General features: G+C 40.7%; 1 protein-coding gene and 1 long non-coding RNA gene across 3 annotated transcripts in view; one reads left to right on the plus strand and one right to left on the minus strand.

Annotated features, from left to right (window-relative positions):
- Positions 1 to 20009, minus strand: part of slc8a4a (solute carrier family 8 member 4a) — a 34039-nt gene extending 14030 nt beyond the window's left edge. Inside the window, exons 1-5 of the mRNA XM_028030626.1 lie at positions 18850 to 20009; positions 18456 to 18531; positions 13256 to 14669; positions 12294 to 12811; positions 365 to 471 (exon numbers count right to left, since the gene is read on the minus strand). Coding sequence (XP_027886427.1) covers positions 365 to 471; positions 12294 to 12811; positions 13256 to 14599 — 1969 coding nt within the window. The 5' untranslated portion in view covers positions 14600 to 14669; positions 18456 to 18531; positions 18850 to 20009. The remainder of the gene's footprint in view (positions 1 to 364; positions 472 to 12293; positions 12812 to 13255; positions 14670 to 18455; positions 18532 to 18849) is intronic.
- Positions 20010 to 23423: 3414 nt separating this feature from the next.
- Positions 23424 to 26201, plus strand: LOC114152711 (uncharacterized). Of its 2 annotated transcripts, XR_003597209.1 has the most exons (5): positions 23424 to 23928; positions 24571 to 24908; positions 25036 to 25185; positions 25292 to 25373; positions 25955 to 26201. It is a non-coding gene; the product is annotated as an uncharacterized LOC114152711 (long non-coding RNA). The 2 variants fall into 2 exon arrangements; XR_003597208.1 differs by having other exon boundaries at positions 24571 to 25185.
- Positions 26202 to 27881: the final 1680 nt, after the last annotated feature.

The following is a 27881-nucleotide window of genomic DNA, read 5'->3' on the forward strand; positions in this document are numbered from 1 at the left end:
ACAGGAAGTGGTAGGAGGATGATGGTGCCCCCTGTTTTTTAATGATGTCACGTGAACAAACATTTTAACATGTGATTTTAAACGTATTTCTTTTTTTAATGGAAACGTAGCAGTTGCGAAATTGTATTTTTCAGAAAGTCGCGGAACACCACCGAAGTTAACCGCTGGTGTTGAGAGAAAGCGGTAAGAACTCCCAGTTCTGTCACAAACCATGAAAGAGAGACAGCTAGCCTTGTGGAAAAAGGTAGTCTGGTCCCATGAGACCAGAATGCTACTTTCTGACCCTCCAAAACACGTGGCAGAGAACTGAATTTACCCTCTCTTCCATCATTAAACACGGAGGAACTCATGACTGAAGACTCACCGTGTCTCTGTCCCACCTCCAACAGCACGGGTTCCTCCAACACAATCGTGAACGTTTTATTCTTCTCATATTCCTCGTCATCGATTATCTTCACGTTCAGCAGCTTCCTGGAGACAGACAAAAAACGAACAAATAAAACAATAAACTGATGACACTTAAACGTTTTAATCGGCTCCTTTATAAACGTCAGAGTCAGGAAATCTTTTTTTTTTTTTTTAAGTAGCACACAAAACACTTGATGATTATGTCCATCGTTTATTGCAGAGATTCGGGTAAAACAAATGTTCCAGCCTACACAATGAATCATGAAACTGTTAGGTAAGAGGGTGGAAGCTGAAGTGCTCCACAAAATATCCTGTAATGCCGAGCAAAATGTGATTTATTTTTCTTCTTCTTTCCTCCAGCACTCCACAAGAGGGCGGACTCCTTCTACATCATTAAGTCCATTAAAGTACGAGCGTCTAGCGAAATGGCCCACACCCCTCCCACACACTTCACATCCTAATTCAGATTACCAGAGAAGTTCGCTGTGGAAATTATAAGCTCTAACTTGCAGGGGGAAAACCCAGCAAACTCCTAAACCTCGCCCAGAAACGCATTTCTTACATCTGAATGCAGCACAAAAACACGAGGTGTCGAGCTGTGACCACCATATTTTTCTTTCTTCAGCACCGCTTCACTCTCCTACGCTGTCACAGCCCGTCTCTCTCTCTTTCCCCCCCTGCATCTCCCTAATGATATGTGGGTGGTTGTCTATTTCTGTCTACACACATACACTCAGGGTCTGACAAGGCGCAGGGAGAACGTTCACTCGCAGAACACAAGATATTTTATTTTAAACTCCAATGATCACGTCATCCCCGCTGTTTAATGTCAGGGAGAGTCATGCCAGTGGGAGCAGAGTGAGTCGCTGCAAAGCCTCGGATCCTCACAGAGAAGCAGAGAAAAAGAAGAGTTCATGTACGTGCATGGTCGTTTACTTTGAAGCTTCCTGTTTAGGTCTTAAAATAAAAAAATGTGAAGGTTCATGAGGCAGTGTTTGCCCGCGAACATGAGCTGATTCAACCGTGGAAGACGTTTCTGCTACAAATTAAACACGGTTTATTATTTAGCCATTTTATTAGAGTACAACTTACCTTTTGGACCCCCATTTTGTTTGAAAACTAGCTTAATCCCAAATCAGGGTTTTCCTCACAGATATTCAGGTGATGCCATCATGCGGTAACTTCAGATTTATTGGTTGTACATGCAGGACAAGAATCTCATGTAAACTGGGCCATCACTCCATTCACACAGATGAATAAATTGGTACAAATTCATATATAAAACTATTGGCAAAACCCCCTCCATCAGTATTCTCAATAATACTTTCATTTCAGTTCCAAGAGTTCGTACATGATTAGGTCAAACCAACGTTTGGAACAACTTGAAAAAACACTAAAGCATCGACCTTTATCAACGCGATAAAAACCATAAAACATGACCAATGTACCTGCTTTTAAAAAACTATCATGTGTATTATAATATAGTCAGTATGAGTATGGTTGCATTTCAAATTTTTTTCTCTTTTTTTGATATTCTTCTGTTTTCTGTCTGTGTGACATCCTGATGTTTTGATGTTTTCTGAACTTTTGGGTTGAAAAAAGGTTAAATAAAGGTTATGTAAGCATAAAATAAATTCACCTCATCTTCAAAGCGCTCTATTAGAAACCAGTTAGGGCTAATGGGAGCCTTACCCTAAAGTTAAAGTTAGGACTCAGCTTTAGAGGACTACCGCCGCACATATGAGTGGCACATTACTGCCATTCTGCAAAATATTCCGACATGCCAAACAAATGCATGACAACCTGCCTTAGCTGGTGATCAAATTGTGTATTCTGCAGTGTCAGATGCGAAAAGGAATCGCTGGAGTGTCGTTTATTTAAAGCTGCAGCTCTTCTTCTACCATGGAAACGCAGGCAGTGTGACCGAGCATTTAGGTTTCAGAAAGGTTTATGCAACAAGGCCTAATGAGCGATGGTTGCCAAGCAAAAATACACTTTTTGCTTAGTCAAGTTTGCAAACTCATTTGTGAAAACATGAAAAAAAAAGTTTTTGTTCAGTCTGGAATAATCTAGTTAGGTTTCAGTGATTCAGTGGATGTAAATAAAAAAAAAATAAACTACTCCTTTTTTTACAAACAGAAAAACTATTTTGGTAAACCACTAAATTGTGTTTTAAATATAGTCATCAGTGAATAATAAACTAATTAAGTGCTACCTGAAATGTTATTGATTTTAATCAGGCACTTGAGTCAAATATGTAGCTTAAAATTCAAGTTATATGAGTCATTTTAATTTACTGTATGAATTTATCTGATCACGCTGAGGCTCAGGTGTGCCGACTTGAGAAAGAGCAGAAAATTATGAATCAGTTTTGAGAGCAGAAGTTGTTCCCAGAGAGAGCCGTGCTAGATAAAATAGCTGACTAGTTGGATAAACATCGACAGGTTAAATATCGATCGCCTTCATTTACAGAGAAGCAGAGTGCATTCCTTCGAGGGAGTTTGGAATAACTTAAACACAAAATCAACCAACCCCACAAAGTCTGACTAACTGATTTTGTCCCATCCGTATAAGTTTTAGATAATGTTTCTCATTTTCCATATATTGTCTCATAAGCTACTGCTTTGCAGTTTGGGTTTTAATTAAAGTATGGGTTTAGTTCATATTCACGCTGTGATTTGCTAAGGCATAAAGGTTGCTGTTCAATTCTTCACCTGGCGAACATCGAGTCAATTTCCACACAGAATCCACCACATCTCCTGTGGTACTTAAAATCAGTGTTATTGGAAGTTGTGGAGCATTCCCTGCATTAAAGTTTAATGTGAGGTGTTTTGTTTCTGCATCTCCTGTCTGGTTAGATCCAGAAGGCCATGTCCTTAGGCTGACCCACAACATGCCTGTATAAATAATAAACAAAACAAAACAAAAAAAAGCTGTTTTGTTAAATATGCAGAAAAACATTGGAGCCATTTTTGAGACTTATTTTTATTCCACCTTTTTTGGCACCAAGGACAGCATATTTCTGATTTTCTTTTTTCCATTCATTCATGGGAATCTTATTACTTTTTCACTATGCAGAAGTGAAGGTGTGTATCATTTGAAAGATTTTACAGGCCTTGGGGAATTGAGGAGCATAACATCTCAAGGTTTATAGAAATATTTACTCTTGCGGTCAATTTCTTCTTCTTCAGTTGTCTCGTAATGGTTACATAGTTTTCCCATGGGGGAATGTTCTGCAAAACAATCTCCTCATCCATTTCCTGTTTCTGGCCATTTGTTTTTATGTTTGTGTTGCCGTCCATTTCCTGTTTTCACACCACACTGCCTCCTGTTTTCTATCCCAACCCTACAGCATTAAACCCAGGATGAGATTCTGACTTTATAAGATTGATGCCACAAAGAGATTTTGTGGCATGATGGCATCAAAACGTAACGTGGTCAACTTTTTAATTTTAGAATAAAATAACGACAACAATTACTGTATGCCAGGGGTGTCAGACTCATTTTTGTTTTGGGCCAGATCAAGATCCTGAATGTTCTTAAAGGGCCGGTCGTGCCAAAATGTGTTGATAAAACCCGTCAATAATCTGTTAAAATATTAACAAATCTTTGCAGTTTAAGTAGTTCCTAAAATTAAACATCTTTTCACATCGTTTGGTCCCTCCAAGATTTTGTGATTTTTGGGGGGAGCGGGGCAATAAAATCACAAATTTTGCAAAGCTAATTTAGAAATACTCTCAAGGAATTTTAAAATATTTACGTTTATGTGTGAGGTTGAATGTACTTTGTTAACCGTCACATCGATCACAGACTAATAACTTGACATCAAACAAGGTTGAGGCAGCGGGGCCATAAAAATACAAGATGAAAAACATACTTTTTTTCTTACAGGATGCACATTATTGTGAATTTGTAGAGTAAAAATATTCAGCATGCTGCTGAAAACCCTGCATTTCATTCATCTGATTTGTAGGAGATGTATAGCCTCAGTCTTTTCAAGCCGTTGTTAAAGCTACAGAACATTTCCATTGAGACTTCAGAGCTCTCACTAAAAGCATATCACATTTTCTTGTGCCTTGTTCATCTCTGCTTGCCAGTCTCGGGTAGTTTCTGAGAAATCTGTATCATAGTCCTGAGCTGTTGCATCATGTCGCACACATAAACTGTCCTGTCTGAGCTCTGAGGCCTTGCACACTGCAGCCCAGCTGGCTCCCTGTGGAAGCAGTAATAAAACTGCCCAGGGTTTCTCACATTGAGTCCGATAATGTCAGTTAGAAAATAAAGGGAGGGTACGCCTTATTTTAAAATTATTTCACTGGAATAACAGAAGGAAAAGAGAGATTCCGCTTTTGTCTTGTGTGTGAACATAAGATACAGCAAAGAAGTGTAATGTTAAAACTCTTTTCAGTAGTTCAGAAAAGACGCCTCACCGCGCCTTAACCCGGAGCTGAATCTCTTTATTTCTGCCAGGCTGTTATAAGGCTGAGAACAGCAGAAAAATAGAATGGAGGAGATTATAAATAAATATAAATAATGTACTTAACCATGATATGGAGCATGGAAGGGCGAAGATCGGACAGTGACTCTAGTCCTGTAGCAATCATCAGTACTCGTTGTTTTATCACATCTGGACTGTAAGTGATTGAGATAATTACCAGTTTATAGCGACATTCAACGTCTTCTACTGTCTTCAAGCACAGCTGGATAAAAATATCAATGAAATCTCTTAGTTTTATGCTGATTCACAAAGTTTGCAGAGTTAATCTGCTCATAAAGAAGATAATCGTCAGCTAATCATTTTTACTATTCAGTGAAATGATCAAAGCTTTTAATTCTAAGCAATTAAATTCTTTTCAAAAGTACGATGGCAAGAAAAATTCATTATATTTAACATATGTCAAATAATTTTGTTTTTAAATTTAAATGTTTTTTTTGGTTGGTTGGTCTCTTGCTTTTATTAAATTTAAAAAATCATGCATGAGCTGACCTTTATTTGCATACAGTCTATTTTCTGACTCTTCAGTCTTTTCAATGAGTAAAAGAAGAGCATTATGTGACTTTGGGGCTCAGCAGTGCCCCCTATTGGCCATACTTTTCACCTTACTCTGCACATTTATGGCCAATTAGACTAAAGATGCCACAGATATTTTTTGGGGTACATTTTCAAACTTTCCATACACAAGACAAATAAGAACAAACACAAGATGAAACAAGCACAGAAACAGATAAATAATATTTCAGTATAGGACACAAGCTTATTATACCTTCACTCTGTTGTTTCAATTTCCAGCTAAGTCTGACACACTCAGAAAAGGAAACATAAAACTGTATTCATTAAATTATAATTACTTTAGAAAGACCGTGGAATATCAACACATATAGTACATGTGCAATCAAACATGCCAGGTCAATCTCAGGTCATTCTGATACAGCGGTAATGGAGGCTATTAGAAAGAGATCTGTTGCCAAACAGCTAAATTGCCATTTATAGTAAATCTGAGTCTTTTTTATCCTACAGTATATTCTCCTTAAAGCCCTCTGAAGGCACTGAGACGGCTGTAATTGATTGTTATCGGAAATGTACTCAGTTATTGGATAACTAACTTGCCGTATGAGGCCCAATCAGTCTTCTAGCTTCAGTCTTTTAAACATATGAGCTTGATTTCCTTTACCTTCCCTCATGACATCATTTATGTTCCTTTAAGCGAATGATTTTGCAGAAGGATGGTGTTGTGCCTCAGTAACCTGGCGCTGTGACATAATGTGAAATAATCATGTCTCCAAACACTAAAGCACCTGAATCTCTGCTAATGGTCTGCTAGCCTGCAGGCTATGATGTTAGCTAAACTGAGATCAGCATATTTTTGAACAAACATTCAACTATCTTTGTAGTTTTGCCGCGAAGATTCACAAAAAGCTGAATTCAGAAGGCATTTGACCCAGTGTTAGATTTCTGACTTTACATTGTGTTGGTCTGATGGAATGAAGGGACTTTTCCCCCCGACTTTTTTCCATTTCTCTGGGATTATAGCATAGCGCTTAAAAGATTCACAGAAGAAGAGCCTCTGAAGTCTGACTTGAGCTTGAAGGCTTTTTAATAAATCAGCAGTCATTTCTGTGTATATTTCCCACTTTTCCTTGCATTGGTCTACACGTCAAAGAGCCGCCACGTCATCATTTTTGAATTAGTGAGAGAAAACGAACATGCGTTGTGACAGGCTGTGAAAAGTCTGAACTGATTGAACCTCACACGGCTGATGGCCCAGTTAAAGGGACAGTTCAGGTTTTTGGCTTTTGTTGAGAGGTTCTGAAATGTAACTTAGCTTTGTGGGAAACACAGATTGGTTATTTTATCAATAAAACAAATCAGTTTTTTCCTCAGTCACTTATCACTATTTACAATGATGTTTATATGGAAAAAGAGGCTGGAGGTCTCTGAAATACCAACCAGTTGTTGGTTATGTTATGTTTAGAAAGTTTTATATCTATCTTTTATTTTTGAAGCAGAAGTTATCCTGTGCTTTGTTAGCACTGGTTAACTGGAAACGCTCCAACATGTTACGAAACAAAGTTTCAACAAGTCATATCAAAATAAAGTTAAATATATTGTCTCAAAAAGAATGTGCATAAAGGTGAAACAAATAACTAGCATAGTAAACAAAAAAGAGTCTTAAAAGTTGGGCATAAAGAATTAAAGAAATTTTATGGATTTTTTTGTCCTGATCCAGAAGATATTTTTGTGTAAAAAATATGAAAAGAGAGTTAAAATGAAGGAATGACTGAGGTAAATCCAGAGGTGAATGAGAAGACTAAATTTGATGGTTAAAGTCACTGCCAGCCCTTTGCCGACAGGAACAAAAGCAGAAAACTCTTAAAGACGACTCTTCTGGGAACTGGAAGCGTCTTTGTCACTAATATTCCACAGCATGAATGAAAACAAACTTTTCTCCTTCAGGTGATGATAGAAGAAATGTCAGGGGATCGTTGATGCCAGCAGCAAACAGACAAATGTGCTGAATAGTTATTAAGATGTTTCAGTTTGGATTAACTGTGAATCATATCTGTGCAAAGCTATGCCACAAATCTAAAAAAAAAGAAAGAAAGTGTAGCGCAATTACCTGGAGAGTTAAAATTAGATGGCTGTGTGCACAAGCTAGAAGAATGGCGGTCTCACATTAGTGCTGCTTAAATGAAGCAGAGCTTTCCTTCTCCCTTAAGGAGACTGGAAGGTAGATGATTTGTGAGCTGAGAAGCAGCTGCTGTGAACCTGTTAGTCAACGTTTACCGCACCGCTTCCATCTTATCCAGGCTGTCCGCGCATCCTTCAAAAGTCTTAAAAAGGCTTAAATTCACGTATCTAAAATTAAGGTCTTAAAATGTCTTAAACTGAATTAAAAGGTGATTTAGCCTTCAATATGTTAATTACAGGACATAAATTTATCAATTTAATCTTGTATGTGTCGTTTTTCTACTGGGACTGCCCAGTTTGGCAAAAGTTTGAGTTTGTTGTGTTCTGTGACTCAAGGCGATTGAGGCTACAGCTAGCTAGCTGCTAATATACCCTTAATAACTAGCTGGTTAGCTATCTTTTTAGCATTTATCACAGGTAAGCGTAAATTTATCAGCAGTTGTATGTCGTTTGTTTTCACCACTGACTCACTTCTGTTGCCAACCCATGCTAGGCTACGTTCTTTTAAGCTAGGCACTGCGGGGGTTTTACGATGCTTGGTTACGTAGAATAGGATCGTCCAATAATCCACTACATTTAGAGTTTTTTCTATCTTAGATTTCATTCAAGGTGGCATTACAAAAACTCTTAAAAAGTCTTAAATTTGACCTGCAATTCCCCTGTCATCTGTGTGCATCCAAAAGTGTTGCTGATCGTGACGACATGAGACGCGAGCAACAAAGAGCATCGTATCAGGGCATTGGTTTCCCCTTTTGAGATGGGAAGCAGCCTCAACTCTTTCATCTTTGGTTATGTAATTGCTCCGATTACCCACTTCAACCCTGACAAGAGTGAACGGGTTGCACATTCTGAGGTGGCAAACAAAACCAGATGCGAGCTTATCCTCGATACGGATCTTCCTGTAATCCGCAAGCACGGAATCAAAACGCTTTTCCATGTCCGCTTGTTTATTTCAGTTCAGAGGTTTGTGTCTGTACACCATAATCTAGTTACCACAGGGATGCGTTTAGATGGCAAATATGATTCAACTGTATGCAGAGATGTTAAGCCGTTCCTCCTGGCTCTGTGTCAAAAGCTTAAAAACTTGGCTTCCTCCCCGTTTTTCTCTTCTGCATGCTCAAACGTCGACTTGTACACAGAAAGGAGCGAGCGGAAAGCGTGAGCCGCTGTAGCTGGCGCACACAAATACAGAGAGGACGGGCCCTGGAGGCCCGCTGCGGAGTGTCAGCTCTTTGTCCCAGTCGCTCAGGGAAATATTGGGTAAGAAAAGCCAGCTCTGTTTGAAACATAAACTCTGGCAGCCCGCAGAGCAGCAAGCACCGCAGAGAAAGTGGCAAGTCTCTGTCGATAGCAAAACACCTGGACAATTAGCTACAAAACGGAAATTCAACTGCAACTCGTGTTCTAGTTACAGCTTATTGTTCACTCCATCAGGCAAAACTGAACCATGTGACTGGTTGAAAACAGTCCATGTAGGAATTTAAGTTAAAATGATAAAACTGAAGGAAGGAAGTTTTCTTAATAAAATCCTATGTACTACAGAACGAACCCTTTGAAAACCTTTGCACGTCCACACACCTAACATTCCTCTACACTCTTCTTCACAAGACAGAGCGTCTGTAAAAAAAAAAAATCAGTTAGCAAGACTTGCTACAGACCTGTCAGATGAAGGTCTGCACAGAGCCATAAAATCTCAACAAAATATTCCAAAGTTTGTGGTGGTTATGTAGCAAAATGTGGAGAAATTCAAAGTGTGTGAACACTTTCAAAAAGGGAATCATTGTGTTAAATCCTGCAACTGTAATTTCTTAGTTTTTGATTTGTTTGCTATTTTCTGAAGTGAAAACGAACACCGAGTGGACTCTGACTTAAGCTCTTGCCTAATCACAAGCCTGCACCCTGATGTTCAGCATGAAGGAGCCATAAACAGCCTCAGGTGGCGCGCAGAGATGAAGGCTTTTCATAGAAATGGGACTTGAAAATTTACTCAGTGTAAGTTGTTGGGGTGGGGGGGTACTTTACTCGATCTGCCTCTCGAGATCGGGGATCTTTAATCAAAGATTTCCACTCATGATCAAAGCGCCCTCGCCTTTGTGCTTCCCTTCCTTCATGTCGCCTTTTTAATCCGAGGAGCACGGGAAAAGCTCAGCGTGGCTTCGGCATTTTTTCCCCTTACATCGGCAAATTGTATTCTTCTCATGGACTTCTTGTGGCAAACTGTCTTTCCCCGCCGGATCTCGCTCTCCATCGTCATTTGAAAGAAGCATGACTCCAGCATACATTAGGCAGATGCTTGAGTCTCTGGAAACCGATGATTTTGGTTCAGTAGTTGAGGATTTTATCCACAGCTCAGCTTCCTGTTAGATTGCAGACACAGGCTGCCCGACTCTAATCTTTCGTTGTTATACACTCCTGACTCATTATCTGCAGCCGTCTGCGGCATGCTCAGAACTTTTGGGATTCTCTCGACCCCTCGTCAGCCGCTTTAATTGCCTCAGATGCTAAGGAAGTTCCCTTTAATTTGCCTTCGGAGTGGCATTTTGATTGATGCTCGAGGTTTAAAGAAGTGGAACCAGCACACACAAGCGCGGCCTTGATTGCAAATGAGAAGACAGAAGCAAACAGCCAAACATACAGAGGAATCTGTTTCCATCTTACCACCACTACTGAGAGGCAAAGTAGAGAATTAGGTGAGCTCTCGGTTCTCTCTGACACCGTGTATTCACCTGCCTTCCCTCCCACTCGAGCCGGCCCACACCATCCGCCTACACCCGGCCCCTGAAACTCTCCTTGCACAGCAGCGCTCCATTCTTTCCTTTTGTCCTCCAGTTGAGCTGTTACTCGTTCTGTGATGAGCTTGACATGACGAGGGTTTTGTTTGTCTTTAAAGTGAGGGAAAAAAAATAACCAGAGAGATGGAGAGAGAGAGTCCTCTGCTTGTGAAGTCATAAAGCAAATGCAACCTACTTGTAGTTACTGTTGACACCAGATACATACAGGAGACAAAGAGTACCTATGGAGTACACTGTTGGTATGAAATTATTTTTATTTCAAAATCTCAGCATAATGAAAGATTTTTTTTGTTTACTTTCTTGAAATCGTGAATTTCACAAACATTAAGGCTGCTTTCATACTGAAGGTCTTCCTTTTTTATGCTGAAATGAATTTTTGTGTGTGTGTGTGGTTGTTCATGCTACTAATTAAACCCGACTGCAATGAGACCTTTGTGTGAATGGTTTGTGTCCCCAAAGCGACCCACATGCACAGAAGAAGAACGTTGATGTCACACAGCAGACCACTGCTTATGGAAGTTATAACGGATGGAGTTGTTTATGGATCAATTTATAAAGTTTACTCGGCAATGAGAGCCGACAGTATCGTCTCAAAATCATAACAACGGGAAGGAAGCTAATAAAAATAAAGCACAGCCCATAGCAATGACCTTTTGTGGAGCAACTTCTGACCCAACCAAGAGTGATGGGACTGCGATGTGTGTGATGCGCTCCAGTGTCACGGACTTCTTAAGCTCATAATTTTAATTTTCATCCTTTGTTTACACCCTGATTTTCACGTCTGGCTTTTTACTGTGCAGAATTATGACCCATATCTCACAAAAATGACAGAAAAATTAGATAAGATTTGGCATGGCTGTTGCAGCTGGTAGGAAAGTATTACTATTCATATTAAATGAGTCCCACACTGAATGCCACTCAGCAAGGAGGAAGCCACTAATCCAAAAGCAGCAGGAAGAGATTACCGTTTGCACATGTCCTCATTATTATGAAAAACAAAGCACACATGAAAATCCAACAGCCAGAAATTTGTCTGATTTTCTAAAGGTGGAATTTGTAGCTGAAAAAGTGTGTAAGAGAAAAGCGGCCAACAAACCAGACTAAGCTCAATGTCTAGCAGACTACCATGAGAAACTTGTGGAAGGATATTCAAAGTATTTGACCTTAATCATGCAGTTTCAACATTATATCTACCAAATACAAATGTAAGCCTTTGAATCTGAAGAAAGCTCAAACAACGTCTCTCTCGTTCTGGCCTAATTTTTCCAAAATAGCAAATGTTTAGCTTGACTTAATATCATTGAGGGAAAAAAGGCCAGCAATTTGATTTAAGCTGTATCTTTGGGTCTGTGCAATCCTTTTTTTCTGCCTCTGAGTCCTGTTTTTGGAAGAATCACACAGGTTTGCATCTCACACACCTGTTTGTGAAGCTTCCTCTGTCCCTTCCTTGCTTTTCTTGATTTCAGTCCTTGCTACTCTGTCGCTCACATGCTCTCCCCTTTGTTTTCTGCAGGGGATCTACAGTGTGGCACCACAACAAAACATCAGACGCTCAGTGCAAATCCCAACGGGCTATGTTTTTAATTCTCTCTATTCATTCACAGAGTGCTGTTCCTATGCCTCTAATTCTCCTTCTTCTTCTCTTACATCTGCTACAATGTGTCATTATCTGCGGCTCAATTATATCCTCTTATCCTCCCACTTCTTCCCCCCTGAAAGATCTAAATTTCTCCAAGCGAAGGTATCTGTGACTCATAAAAATAGCCCCTGCATCCGTTACCAGAATAGGCCGCGTACAATGCCATGGAAGCACTGTTTAGCATAACCAGTGTGTGGGCTGGGATGTTTAATCAAGGGATGTGGAGCAACAGTGTTTTTAAAAAAGCAAAGGAATTAGTGCTTACATGGTTTCGTCGTTCTGGAACTCCAGCTTGCCGGAAACCTCGTCGTAGTCCTCCCCCTCTTTGGCGGTGCCCTCGACGGTGTGGTAAGGCACGGCCACCTTCCCCCTGGCGCCGGACGTCCTGTGCACCTTCACCTGCATGTTGCCGACGCTCTCGCTCACCCTGGTGGAGTTGCTCTCGAACGTGAAGATGCCGGCGTGGTCGTCGTCGTAGATGGTGACGGTGGCGACGGGGGCGTTCCCCAGGGCCGCCTTGGGAGGGACGTGCGAGGACATGCCAACCGTGCTGTTGCTGGACGTGATGGAGTTGGGCTCCAGGACTGAGACCTCGGCCCGGTGGACAATGCGGGGGTTGCTAAGGCGCACGTAGAAGTGCTCGTCCTCCTCGAAGATGTCGTCGTCTATGACTCCGACGGTGAAGTCTTTAGTCGTCTCGCCAGGCTTGAATACCAACGTGCCCTCGGCAAACTCGTAGTCTGAGCCTGCAGTGGCTGTCGCATCCTCCGTCCGGTAGTCCACCTGTGTGCCACGGGTGAAGAGACTTCATTAAATATTTAGAGAGTGGAGCTTTAGCAAATTGCTGACTGGTTAATATTTCATAGGTTAAGTAGTTTGGGTTGGGTTTTATTTTACACTGAGGATTTAGAAGATTTTCACATTTACAGAGCCTGGCAACAGTTTTCATACCTTTGACCCTTACGATGTATTTTATTAGAATTTTAAGTGCCTAAGACAAAGTATGCACTGTACATATGGCTTTATTTTATTTTGTTTTGCAAATGAATATCTAAGAAGTGTGGCTGCATTGGATTCCAGTCTACCTGTCATGTCAAGTCAAGTTTATTTATGTCTCATATTTGAGCAAGAAGGCAGTGCAAAGTGCTTTACATGGTAAAAACAACTTGTACTTTCATCAACACTGAACTTGTGACAAGTTCAAGGTCACTGGGTTTTAGCTCTCACCTTAACTGTGCAGCCAGCCTCTCCTCCATGGCGGCTCACCGTCAGCTTCAAGGACCCGCAGTTCTCAAAGCATTGGTAGTGAGAGGGATCGAACTGCAGGTAGATGGTGTTGGGATCTTCTTCCTGCCCGCTGGCCTCATGACAGCTCACCACTTTCCTGGCCTGGTCAGCCGCGTGCTTCTTCAGAATGTTCCCGGCTCCGATCATCATGCGCGTGGCCTGAATGCGATAGAAGGCCCGGCTCTTCTGCTGCTGCACCAGCACTTGGTAGTTGGCCATCTCAATCAGCTGCTCCATGTCTTTGTCTGGATGCCTTTGTTTTAGGTCCTTCAAGGTGCGCGCCATCTCCCGGCGGGCCTCTTCCTCTTGGTCTTGCTCTGCGCTCATCCCTCCACCTTCCTCCACCCCCTCCAGCATCCCATCCAGAGCCTCCTTGTTGTGAGGGTGGGAGTTCGCGCCCTGCCCGTCCATCTCCAGGTCCATTTTGGTGAACATGGCGTCACCTTCGGACTCGATGATGATGCCACGGTTCTTGTTGGCGCGGTAGCGCTTATTGACGTACTTGTAGAAGAGCAGGCGTCGGTCTGCGATCCAGGCTTGCAGCACGCAGAGAGGGAAGAAGAGGAAGGTGAGGACCGCCTCCCAGACCTCCACCTCTCCGGGGGAGAAGACAGACAGGATCAGATACAGCCAGATGTAGGCGAACACGCTCCAGGCGGCAGTGACAAAAAACACCCTCAAGTGCTTTATCTTGCGGGTCTCGCTTTCTGGCACCACGTAGACACAAAGGGCAATAATAATAAACATGTTGAACGCGGCGCTGCCCACAATGGTGCTGGGCCCCAGAGCTCCAGCTTCAAACTCGTGGCCGACCACTTCGATGACGGACAGCAGGATCTCTGGCGCTGAGGAGCCGAGAGCCATCAAGGTCAGGTTGGATACAGTCTCGTTCCAGATGCGCACGGTGGTCGTTGTCGTTTCGCCGTTCGGCTTTTTGATGGTGATCTCCTTTTCCTGAGAGGTGATGACCTCGATGGAAGACATGAAACGATCCGCGATGATGGACATACCCAGGAACATGTATATGAGAGCCGCAAAGTAAACAATAGCTCGAGCCACCTTGTCACCAACCGCAGGGTTCTGGGGGTTCCACATGGGCAGCACCACGCCGTCTGAGCAGTTGTCCTCACTGGAGCAATTCTTCAGGACGTCGCCGGTGTCTTCATAGCCGGAGCTGCCGTGGGAGAAAGAAGTGACTCCCGGCTGAAGAACCAGCAAGAAGGTGATAAACATCCATGGGGCGATGGGTCGTGGTAAGCTCCTAGTGCATTTGTCTGAAGTCATGATCAGATTTGGTGTCTTCTAATGCTGGAGATCAAATTGTGTCACATTTGAAGGTTTGTGGAAGGTTCCTCTGCAAGAGAACAGAAAGAAAAGATTTAATATTTAAGGAGAATTCTGGATCCAGTGCCTTACAAAAGTTGAATGTAGGACTATATGGCTGAAAAATGTATCACGATATAATCATTTTATTTCATTTGAGATGGATAATTACTGATTAGTTTCTAGTTTTAAATATCTGAAATACTGCTGATGAGGTCGCATGACCTTTCCTGTTTTATCCAAAGTTTTCGCTCTGCATTGTTTGTTATTTTAAAGCAGTTTTGAGGCCAAGTGGTGAAACCTGAAACTGCTGCTGTGCAAGTTACTCAACAACCTGTTGCTAGGTAACAAGGTGGCATCAACTAACTCAGTCAAACGTGAGAGTTTGAGCGGCTATAGCCTTTCCTCTGCCTACATCTCCCAGAATGCCGTGCGGTTCTGAGGAAAATGAAAACAATGAATATTTTTCCTTCATTACTGTGCATTGGTCTATCAGGTGAAATCCAACCACACAATAATTTTGTAGCAAAATGTGGATGAAGTTGCAGAATAAAAGACATTAATCATATGCAGTTCTTTTTAGTTCTCTTTCTAAAGTGAAGAGAACCTCTAAACAAAAAGTAGGCAAAAGCAATCAGAGCTATGCACTTTAATATAAAATTGATGTGGGGATCCAACCGTTTGTTCGGTCCAAGCCTCTGGCATCTACTTTTGGTTGACTCACAGGTATTGAACAATCCAGTTAGACTCCTACACATATAATGTGTCCATTGTGCGCAGAGAAACTGTGAAAATGTTGCACTCTGCACCTGTAGTACAGAGGGGAAAAGTGACTAAGTCCACTGCATACGCTGCAGTCAGATGAAGATCCAGAAATAATCTTTCTTGGTATTAAGAGAGAGCAGGAAAAGAGCTCTGGTCCCTGGGTAAGCTCTTCTACATTATTATTTAAAAGAAAAACACTCCCGGTAGCTCATGAAAACTGCATGGGAAAGACTGCTTAATGCTAAAGTGTAGTAAACACCTCTAGTTTTGCGCTTTACATAACCAATGTCAGGGGAAGACCTTAAAATAATCCTACAGTGGTTTTCTTGGCAGCCAGGTTTTAACAGCTTTGAGTGAACAATCCAGGCAGCAGCGCCGATACCACCCGGGGAATTGACATCTGCAGCGACGTGAGCGGCGAGAAACAGCCCAAGAAGTGTCAATTAATTTAACCGGTGCCTCCTAATCAAAAATTTAAGACCACCTCCATCCCAAAATAGGTTTCCCCCATCAGCAGCAGGGGGAGATTCACGTTGCTCTACGTACAGCACAGGCTCTCATTGGCATGCAGCAGAGGAGAGCTGCTTCCTGCACTCTGACCTGCCTAACAGGAGAGCACGTTTCCCCATTGAGATTTCATTTCACGGGGAGAGGAGAGAGCAGAAAAACACAGATGCACAAATTAAGCTGGAATTTTTTTTCTATTTATTTATTTATTTTTTTAACTGCAGCTCATAAGGGAAATAACAAACCGACTGTATCTGTGCATCTCAGTGCAACGGCTCAACAACACCTGTATGCTCATCGCAGTGAGTCAAATGCCAGCAGGGTTCGGCGCCACGGACGGCAACAAAGCCAGTCAAACCGGCAAAATTCACCCTGCTCGGCTGCAGATTCATAAAATAAAATGCAGTCTTTTTCATTTGGCACACAAGCCTGCACAAATGTGTGAGTGGGTGACGTTTCTATGGCAAAGGCAAGCTTTCCAACTGGTAGTGGTGCTGAAATCCAAACACTTCTTTTGACTACGGTATCAAACCACAGAGTCTGTGTGGTTCCTCCGTTGTTCTGCAGCGGATTTCTCACAAAAAAACCTGAACAAGTAGCAACAGATAAATAAGGCTCATGTCTTGTTTCACTGGAGTTTTGAAGTCAAAGAGTGAAATGTTTAACCTTCTTTGCATTTCATTGATTATGTGAAAGAATACCAATTAGAAGAAAATAGAAATATCCTTTCTTGCCCCACAGAGCAACAGGACATTCAATTGCATCAGAAAGCAAAAGGTAAGTGGAAGCAAGAAAAATGTAAAAACAGAAAAATAAGACAGAGACTTATAGAAAGGTATATTACCAGAGTAAACTCTAACTCTCTGTACTGAGGGGTTATAAAATTGACTTTTCTTTTTTTAAAATATTCATCGTTGCTGGTGAGCCCATCAAGATGTTACCTTAAGATTTAATAATAAAAAAAAAACTCATTTCAGTTTTTAAAACAATAAAATGAACAGAAAAGTAGCACAGGCCGAGTTAAACTGTGACAATTTAATCCTCCGACATTTTTCTTTCTGCCAAGCAGAGGTTCAGAGGTCAGCAAATAAACACTTTTGCAGATAATGAGTCATTTTGATGCCTGCTTGCTCTTGTTTTGAGTCTGCCTGTGTAAGTGTGTACACACAGTCACGGTAAGAATCGAGAGTTCTCGCAAATGCCACAAAGGAAAATCACCAAGGCGAAGGAAAACAAAGGAGCTTTGACATAATTAATAAAACCTTCGTTGGCGCCCCTGGAGAAGTTACGTAAAACTTAGTTTCACAGTGTTTACCCAAGTTTATCTTACGACATGTTGGAATTCACTGTGAGCAAAAAGTGGCAACATGGGGTCAGCAAGTCTCTGCAGCAATCATCAGGTGATGTTTATGCGCCACCTGGTTGCTTGGGAGGAATTCCAGAAAACAACTTCCTGTCCCAAACCAGGAGCGTGTGTGTTTTGTGTGACTCCTTTTTCTGGAGCATGTGTATTATTTGAGCCTCATCCCAATCAATTAGCAAAATGTTGCAACTTTAAATAGCAAAGAATCTCCTGATATTACAAGAAACCATGAGGAAATTATATGCACTTAGTGGTTCATTTAAAAAAAAATTACCACTAAAATATGTTCTTGTCCAAACAGATAAGCAATGAGGAAACCAAATAAGATTTGAGAAAAAGATGATATTGTTGTAAAGAAAGAAAAATAGACTATAAATTCATCAGAACAGCTGGTTAGTTGTTGTTTTGTCCAATTTCCATGTAGGATTTGCTTTTTGTGAGTTAGAATGAATTGTTATCAAAGCCAGGCTAGTAGGACGAATCTTTTTGTTTGAACCAGATTTACAAATTTGCCACATATTCAGATATTCAGTGCCATAAGGATTTTTGGTATCCATCCCCAGATTTATACCAGTCAATAACTTTAATTCTGCTTTGCTTGGAGCGTTCTTTAGTCTTCATGCTGTAATAGTAGCCAGTGAATGGATCTTCCAGACTCGGGCGTCTTTATGCTACCATCACTGCAGACACATTCAGTGCATTCAGGAAGTCTCCATCCACTCAGCACCAATTGGGTGGACCTCTGTTAAATTACATCCATCACTTTTGTTCGCTATGATTGATTTGTAAAAGCAACAAAAAGGCTACAACATGCAAGGCGGAGAATATTTTTTATAGGCACCAAGCCTCTCATCGAGAATATCCATTGAGAGAGCTGAAGAAAAAGAACGAAGAGGACGAAGACAAAAGGTCAAAGGTCCTTCTCTCTGTACGCTCCAACCTTCTACAGTGTTACCAAGTTCTCTTCTATTGGCAGAAAATGGTTGCAGCAAATACCGACAGCAAGGTTAGCACTTTGGATTTTACATATACAAACAATTATTGCTTAATGTAATTTCTGGCATCAGGTTACATCACCGGAAAAAAAGATGGATTTAATAACTTTTGGGGTTATTTTTTTTAGAGGCATGGGACTTGCTTTATTCCTTGTATTATATTGCATTTTATTACCACATTACTCACCTGGACGCAGTTGTCAGTGAGTCAGCCCGGTGTAGAAGTTGTGGCCTCAGGAGATGAACTTCTCCCTCATGTTGCTCTGTGGAGATACAATTCATCTGTCACTAACAAACTGTGGGGAGGGTTGTACAAAAAAATACAAGTGCAAGGGAGCGATCCGCATTAGTATAGCGTTTTAATGAGCTTTTTTAAATTAACAAACAAATGCCAGCTGGGGAAAGAAAAACACAAATAATAACATTAATAAAACGCACAGCTGCGTGTTGAAGACGGTTTAAAAAAAAAAAAAAGCCAAACTACAAAGGAGAGATGGGGATCAAGTGGATTGCAGATAATCCAATCAGGAGCCAAACAGAGCGGTCCGATCGGTGCACACAGCTGTGGCTCAGATACTCACAAAAAGCCCCGAAGCCCGACTGGATCCCGGTCTCACCGTGGCCACCCTGCACCACCTGAGCGCGGAGAGGAAGCCTGTGCGCCATCCACGCAGCGGGCTGGTGTAATGCTCCTGGCTTGTTGCGCTGGTGTCTTGGAAATGCCGCGTCGCTTCCCACGCTGTTTCCTCGATGTTTTCCTGACAGTTACCCTACCTCAGCAAACTTAAGGCAGTCCGATCACTTCCTCTCACCGATTTGCTTTTTGAATCATCTTCCACCAAAGCTATTTTTATTATTATTAGTATTATTATTATTATTATTAAATGTCTAAAATAAAGAAGAAAAAAAATCAGCTTTCTTCTGTTTAGACTACGTGCGATTGTTGATGCGTAAAAATAATCAATTAAATTGCTGGATCTATCCTCGTTCCCTCAGCTTCAACCAGTCAACATTTCATGAGATTCACCAGTTTAAGAAAGAAAGAAAGAAAGAAAAACCTTTTCTTTGGAAAGCCGGAAAAAAAAAATCCTTCGCTCTTCTGTCTAAACTGGTAACGCAAAAAAAAAAACAAAAAAAACAACCAAGGACCTCACATGAAAGTAGACGTGAATGGATGGTGTAGAATCGAGAGGACGCAAAACGGCACGGAGCACGGATCAGGACAAGATGGACATCAAGCGGAGGGATGGTGGCAGACAGGGAGAGGAGTTGAGGTGCTGTGCAAAAGGAAGAAGGCTCGCCTTACTCTTGCGGCGTGGGCAGCACTGGCAGAAGAAGCGATGAGCGGAGAAGCGAGAGCTGTAACACTGCAGAAACAGGGGAGGAGACGTTCACAAGCGGCGCTGCACGCACGGCTGGTCCTCCTGACTGCGCATCAGGAGTCCGGGATGAATGAATGGACAATCTGACTCCAAAAATCCACACAATTATGCACTCATCATAGATATAGACCAGGAAGGGAAGTTGGGTATGTATACACCAACGGGTTTTTTGTTGTTGTTTTGAGCCCCCCGATGTTGGTTTGTGTCTGCTGTGGGTGGCGGATGTTTTAGTCTGGAGGGTTATGTATAGCACAGAGAAAACACAAAGTCTCAATCTCATCCTTAAATAGACCATTGACCAAATGATCAAACTCACTCTCCAAAATAAAAATGACTGAAACTGACCAGCTGTGCAACAAAACTAACCAATAAAGAATATTTAAAACAAATGTTATGCAGTTGAAATCATGTTACATTCAGCACTCTACAGTTCCTATAAAGTTGGTGTTTTGTGCTAAAACTCCATTAAATCCATCAGTGATTATTGATTGGTTTCTTGTTTTTTTCAGGTAAAGGATTAAGAAGGTTGATGACTTATCGCACAATTAATGGATTCAATTAAACACTTTTAAGACTATAAAACAGCAGACTAAAAATGTATTTAGCTGATTAGATCATCTCTTTTTTCTTGCAAAGAATAAATCAAAGAAAATTACACTACACCTGATAAGGGAGTGTTGTTGATTTTTTTTTTATATATAGAATTTCCAGAAAATAAAGTGATTAAAAGATGGTGGTAAACTAAAACAAAGACTACCATCAACAAATTCCTTAAAATACTGTAAAACTTGGAACCATGAAACTAAAAAAAAACAAACCTCAAGAGAAGTGACATCTCTGTTGCATTTATTACAATAAACAGACATTTTAAACTGATTCCCAATGTCAGAATGTCAACATGCCTAAGAATAATGTGTCAGTAATGGTTATTTATGGACCTAAAAAGGTCATCACGTTTTGTCAAGGTTTTATCATTACCATCCCTGAACGAGTGCGTCTGTAACCATCCACTTGTTCTCACGCGGAAAATATCCCGATCTACATCTTTAAAGCTGCAGTGCCAGCGACGCGAGCGATATTGCCGTCATTTAGACGGCGTTCATTTAGTTTTATAGGTGCATGATTGCCTGTTATGATTAAGAGCGGCAGGCTTGAAGGGATGATTGTGTCAAACCTTGGAGGGGAAATAAAAGGGATTAGACTGCGAGCTTGAGGACAAGGAGTGCCGGAGGAGAGGAGAGGCAGAGAGAAGTTCTCCTGCGTAGACGAGACAGTTTCAAACCACATGCTGATGCTGGAGGAAAGGTTTGTCCCATCACCTGTGGTGATGTGTCTCTTCAACACGTCACACACCGTTTAGAGGAGCAGGTGACTGCAAACACTCATCTGCATCTGAATGCTCTTAGAGTGGTGTAGAGAACAGAAAACAAAACAAAAAACAATCTCTTCTCATCTCAGCGAAATGTCAATTTATTGAAAAACTATATTGCTGCAGTGAAGCTGGGTCCTTCTGCTTGTAGGGGGGAGCAGACGGTGATGTATGTGCCTTTAGCTTCGGTGAACAGAAGGTGTTGCTCGGAGTAAACCGATGCAAATGCTTTTTACTGCCTCTTTGCAGGAAGGCAGTGAAACGACATCCCACTATATTCTCCGGCTTGTTTAAAATCTCTTCAGGCGACTTAACTAAATGTCACAGTCCATCACTGTAGTTTAGCTCCTCAGACCCACTCTAGCACTCAGCAGAGTTAGTAAAGCTTTCACAGCATGCATCCTGAAAGGTTGTATCAGGTGAAGCGCCGTCGGAGGCAGACTCCTTGAGAAATGAGGTGCAGCTTGGTTAAACGTTGACAGGGAATTTACTGCATATTCTTCTTCAAAAGCTATAAATGATAAGTAGCAACATTTCAAAGCATTAAAACAAATTAGTTTCAATCGAAATAGTTTCCGAGCTTGCGCCCCTCGATTCCCACACTCAGCTCCTTCAGACTAGCCAGCAGCGATTAGCAAACACCTGGTTGAGTTGTGCATCAGCTGAGCTCACTATATGAGCTACGTCTTGTCAAAACCTCATTAAAAATGTAATAGAGGAGCGGTGTTGCGTCGACTTTCTGAAGACGGCTTGCCAGAGAGAGCAGGAGGTTTTAAAGAGACCGAGAACCAAATTCAGGAAGTTAAATCATGACGTAGAACAACTGAAGTTAACACAGTTACCGTTCCTTCAAATTTCAGCAGTTCATGTAAGAGCATATCTATTTTGTCTCTCTAACCAATCAAACCTCATCTACTGTTGGGCAGTTTTCATAAAACCTTGTTTGCTGTACACCCGAGAAATCAACCATGTAGCTGGAGATTATTTAAAATCAAACCCAAGAAGATTTATTGCAGACCCAATAAATCCTGCAAGCAGTCCCAGCTCGAGGCCGTCGAACTCCAGCAGTTCAAAGCGACTCCGTCTCTACGAGTTCCTGCAGATATTTCTACCACCTGGTTGCCAGATGATGTTTAAATGGGCCACTTAAAGTATTATGAAGCAAAGGGCGCTCAGTCGCTTTAGCAGAACACCCAACGACACACACAATGAAGCTCACGGCTGCAGCTTGAGCGGGATGTAATTGGGCTGGTTGGAAACGCGGCTTAGATGAAATGCATTTCTTTCTGTATGTTGAGGAGGAGTCGTAAGGAACGGCGGCGTTTCAGCCCAGAGAGAAGTGACTCACATTTAGCAATGACGCACGCTTAGATAAGACCTAAAAGCGTAACAGTCTTTTAAGTTATTTCGAATGAAGAATTACACACTCGCATGATTTTGATAAATATATATATATTGCAGCATTGTGGCAGATTAGATTGATTGGACTGATTTGCTTTAAAAGTGTATGTTGCTGGAAGATTGTGAAGATTGTCTAGCTGCTCCACTTATTAGAGATGTTTGAATTGTGCGACCAAACACATAGGCCCACCATGCGCCCACCGAGTTTTTGCAAAGCTGAGATTTTCTGCACAGTTTGCACCTCTCGTCCACAGACACTAGAGTTTTTGGCGAGAGAGACACATCCCACAGTCTGCATAGATGCAGATTTCGAAAGTGGTTTTCAAAATGTCAATAATGTCATGAATAGCATTATAATTAGAGTCAAATTTGATTGTTTATTTTTATTCCAGTATTTTATGAACAAAGTACAGGATTAAATCCTGGTGAAGTGGAGTTCTGTCTCATGTCTATTCGTTCAGAGGTTTTTCTCATCAACCGCTGAGTTAAACCTGAAATTACATTTAGGTTTAGAGTGATTTTAATTGGACCAGCATGTTCCTTCTGATTGAGGGAATTGTGTACATATAGGAGTGGTCCAGTCAAAGTTCTGACTTGAATATGAGAGAGAATAAGGATAAATTATAAAGATATCAGTGGAAGACAGGCAAAAAGCTGGTCATTAATTAGAAGGGTTTGATTTGTGCATTTCCAATAAAGACCTTTCCCCCCCATTGAATATAGAGAAGAGTATCAATAAGCATGCTATTTTTCATCAAATGTAAATAAAGACATATTACCTACTTTTTCCAGATTGCTACTAATCAGAATTTCTTCTTTTTATGAGGATCAGTTGCCAATTGTTACTTTCGATATTTGATATTTAGTGAACTTTTGTTGCACGTTTACATAAGTGTTTTCCTCCACCTGCCAACAGTTCACGTGTCACGCTGTCTGAAAGCTTCACCAGTGGTGCAGACCGTGTCACAGGGCAGACCAAAGAAAGGAAAAAAAAGATGGCAGGTAGTCTCAATGGAATAAAAAAATAAAAAATAAAAAGAACAGTCAACTTTCTTTTTTTTTAAGATTATGAAGGAAAGAATCAGTGAATATTTGGAAGCTGGAGCAAATATTTAACTCAGATTATAATAAGGCTGACAAACATTTTAAAGCTCTTATAGCCGATGAAAACGACGTTCCACAGCAGCAGGAACATTGTGAAAATTTCTGGTTGGAGATCTTAAGAGCAACTAAGAAAGGTTTGTATTTGTTGCTATGGAAACTGTTGCTACTACGGCGTATCCATGGTTTTCAAAGACGTGCTCATGACTATTGTGATGCTGAGCTATTTTTGATTCCTCTATAACTTTATATTAGTTCTCATTAGAGGCTGTTTGCGCTGCAAGAGGCTCTCAGCTGTTCAGGGCTAAAAAACAAAAGGCTTTTGTCATCAACCTTTTAAACAAGACTTGATGGAGTTGTGCCCATAACACCACCTGTAATAAGATGAAGTAATACAGGAACATCAGGTGAGATTGATTGAGGATTTTTGGCATTATGAAGCATTGCAGCAGCTGGTTAGTCCACAGCTTTTACATGAAAGTCGCCGATTATGCAGTTGTAATGATAGGGGCAGGCTTGTGAAGTTTTACAGCATCCTGTTAAACAAAAGCTTCTCCCCTGGCAGCATCATTCGAACAGATGCTCCAATAACTTATTGATAACAGCCTCAATGTCTTTGCTGTCTCTGGAATATAAGACTCTAATAATAACAGATAAGATGCCAAATTTGGGGCAGCGCATCGTGCTGAGAGGTAAAGCAGCCGTCTGGGGTTCAATTCCTGATCTGATATATTCATTCCCAACACGTCTTCCTGCCTCATTTCCCGTCTGACTAATGTCACTTAAGCTAACTGGTGGCACATAAAACGTTTCAGTGGCTGAAGCTACAATTTCTGACAAATCATGGTAAGTGATTGAATTCAGAAATACTTTCTTGATCCCAAAGGGAAATTAAATGTTGTTGCAACTCAAATTATTCAGGATTCTTCAAAGAGGGCAAAGTTGTTGTATTCAGCTGCTGATCAAGCTACATGATAACATCGCCAGGTGAAGTAATTTACAGCTTATTTGGTTCTCACTCTGTACGACCCGACCCGTTCTTGAATCAGCAAAGAAGAAAAACCCAGAAGTGAGGAGACGCTCACCTGAGAACGAGAGCATGTTAACTCATCACGGTCAGTTTTTGTGTCTGTTTGCTATTTTGTGGCAAATCATTAATCAGACAGGGCAATTTTTATTTTTCAAAAACTAGCTTCCAAGCTGCAATTCTTCTGAAAACCTCACATAGAGTTAAAGTTGCTGATAAGAGCTCTGCTTTTGTTTTCTGTCTCTTTATTTGCACATTTCCTTGTATTCTGTGCATCTGCATCCGAACATGAGCCCATGTGAAGCTACTGCGTCGACCTTAAAAAGACATGGAAGGGATTTATGAAGAGGACGGAGCAGAGTTAAATGGACTGATCTAATTATTGGAGATTATGTGGCGTAAAGTTACAGTAAAAACCATTTGGTCTGGTTAATGTGTTCCATTAAGGACATTTTCAAATCCCAAATGTGTTTTCTTCACCCATCAGCTTTTCATGAAAATGATCAACAGGCAGGCAGAAGATACTGAGGCCGTTTTACCATCTATGCACCTACGGGACAGACTAGATCATTTCCATCAACACAGGCAGCGCCACAGGGACCGTTACTTGGTAATGTGGAAGAGAGAAGTTTTTCAGGTAAGCTGATGTAGCCTGCCATTATTGTGGCAAATCTCATAAATGTTTTAGCGGGTACAAGTGGAGAATAGCATTTACTCATTTTGTAAATTGGAAATGTGGATAGAAACCAAACCGATGGAATAAACACAAACGGGAAGAGAAACGGATCTGCGTCAGATGTCTGTTGTCGCCAGTGTTTGCCTCAGGTTTGCATTTTGATTAATTCTGTTGAAATATGTACTTTATTACCCACTAGCTATTATTTTAAAGCCAGTTAGTGGAACACAAACACATTTGCATACTGCATATTTAACAAAAGACATTGTGGGATGAACCGATCCGCGTTTTTCACTTCCAATACCGATACAGATATCTGAGGTTTAGTATCGACCGAGACGGTGCTGAATTGACTTAAAATATTTATTTAAAAAAAAAAAACACAGACATAAATGTACTGAATAACAAAATAGTTTGATAACTCTGCGCCAGAATAGAACACTTAAATACACCAAAAGTTTTTACATGTTGGTCAAACATGTAAAAACTACACAACTTTAACATCCAATGTAAAATAAATAATAAAGCATGTCGTTCAGAGCACAAAGTATAGAATTAGACTGAATAGATCTGATACATAGTCACCCATATCTGATCTAGAATAGCTTTCAATACTGAGACCAATACAGGTAATAAAACCAAGTCAGTGCATCTCTAGTTTGTAGTCAAACTCAATGGAGGGTTGCCATTTAGGAGAAATTAAACTCTTTCTGTTTCCCTTCTCTTGCAGCTTCCAGACTCTTGCAGTTCTATTGAGACGCTCCACTTCTACAAATCTCCACTGTCGCATGTTTTTCATTTTCCCAACCATTGTGGTGAATGTGTCTGCATGTAGGTACAGACGGTAGTAGCACTTGTAGAGCAGCTTTCTGCTAATCGCCTGTGAGGATGCCTCTAAATCTCATACAACCCATGCTGCAGTGCAGATGCCTCAAAGCATTCGCTAGCTCCAATTAAACAGACATTTCGAACATTTATTTTAGTGGGTCATTTGTTAGAATAGCCTACCTGACCATCTGCTGCTGCCTCTGCCTCTAATATGTTGCCATCTTGTGGACAATTTTCAATCTCAACAGGTGGACTGATGAAAAGATTTCCATGAAAGAGCTAGATGATTACAGCCGTTAATCTGCTTTATTTTTTACAGTTGACACTTTATATTGCAGCGAGAAACTGGATATTACGAAGCACACAAGAATACTTGAGAGACATAATTACTTTTTTTCCCCTGTCTCATTAAAAATCGATAGTTCTAAAACTGAAGAAACACACAAATCATGTGGGAGAATCTGACATTAGTTCAACATTTCACTCCACAAATCTAAAGTATGTCGGGACGAAAACCAAACGAATCCAATAGTAACACTTTATTTGACGGGTTGTGCATAAGAGTGACATGACAGTGTTATAAACATGACAAAACATCTGTCAGGAACATGAAGGAGTCTTTATGAATGTCTATAACTGTCGTCATGAAGTGTCATTCGGTAAATAATGACACTTTTTATGCAAAGTAGCTCTAAAAGTTGCATTAAAAGTGCCAACTTTGCATTATTTTGTAAATAACACTTTAATGCAAAGTTGGCACTTTTAATGGACTTTTAATGCAACCATTAGAGAAACTTTGCATTAAAAGTGTCATGATTTACCAAATTACACTTCATGATAACACTCAGACATTCATAAAGAGTCCTTCATGTTCATAGCAGGTGTTATGTCATGTTTATGACACTGTCATGTAACTCTTATGCACAACCCGTCACATAAAGTGTTACCAGTCCAATTTGCAGTTTATCCCAAGTAATGCAAGGGAATGTAGAAGATGTGGAAGAAGGTGCACTGGTCTGGTAAGACCAAAATTGCTCAGAGTTGATGGGACGGCAGAAGAAGATGAGAATATAAATGCAACATATACTTTTCATATTTTTATTGGTATGTTAAAAACTATGTGTAATCTGTGAGTTTATCCATCAAAATCCTAATTGACGGTTCTGTTTATAATGTGTCAAAATTTAGAATAGAATAGAAGTAGAACAGAACTAACTTTAACTAATCACTTCCTCTTCAAAAGATGCAGCTTCTCCAACAAACTGCAGCATATAAGATGGCTGATGCCTCCACAGAGTCAGTAAAATGTACAGGGTGAGAGTACTACTGCAAGACACTGTCTAGTGCCTTGCCAAACAGTATGACAGAAATGGTTGTTTCACAGTTATGTCTTTAATTTTACATCTTTAATAGGTGAAAATACAGTGTTGATGTTGCATTGCTTGTGTCTCACCTGTCACTTCCTGTGTGTAAAGTCAGAATGGGAATTGTAAGAAACTATGCCAGGATAACAAAATTGGTTTTTAGGTAAGAATGTTAGATATTTTCATAGACATAAATTTAGAGGGAGCTGTGATGTCTTCTTACGGCCACTAGTGGGAAGCCTACTAGTAATGGTAATGAGACAACAATAAGTCTCATTAAGTAAAGAATGAGTCTTTTCCTAATTAAGTAGATTTTAAACTGTTTGCAGGAATTTAAAGGTGGTTTTAATAGAGGTCTATCTGTTATAGGTCTAAAAGTATTGGGTTGAAAATGGCTGTGTTCAATTTTGAAACTAAAGAGACATCAGAAAGAACTGATTTTCTATGATGAAAAGAGGAAATGAA

The sequence above is a fragment of the Xiphophorus couchianus genome, chromosome 11 (genome assembly GCF_001444195.1).
Source record: "Xiphophorus couchianus chromosome 11, X_couchianus-1.0, whole genome shotgun sequence".
NCBI lineage: Eukaryota > Metazoa > Chordata > Actinopteri > Cyprinodontiformes > Poeciliidae > Xiphophorus > Xiphophorus couchianus.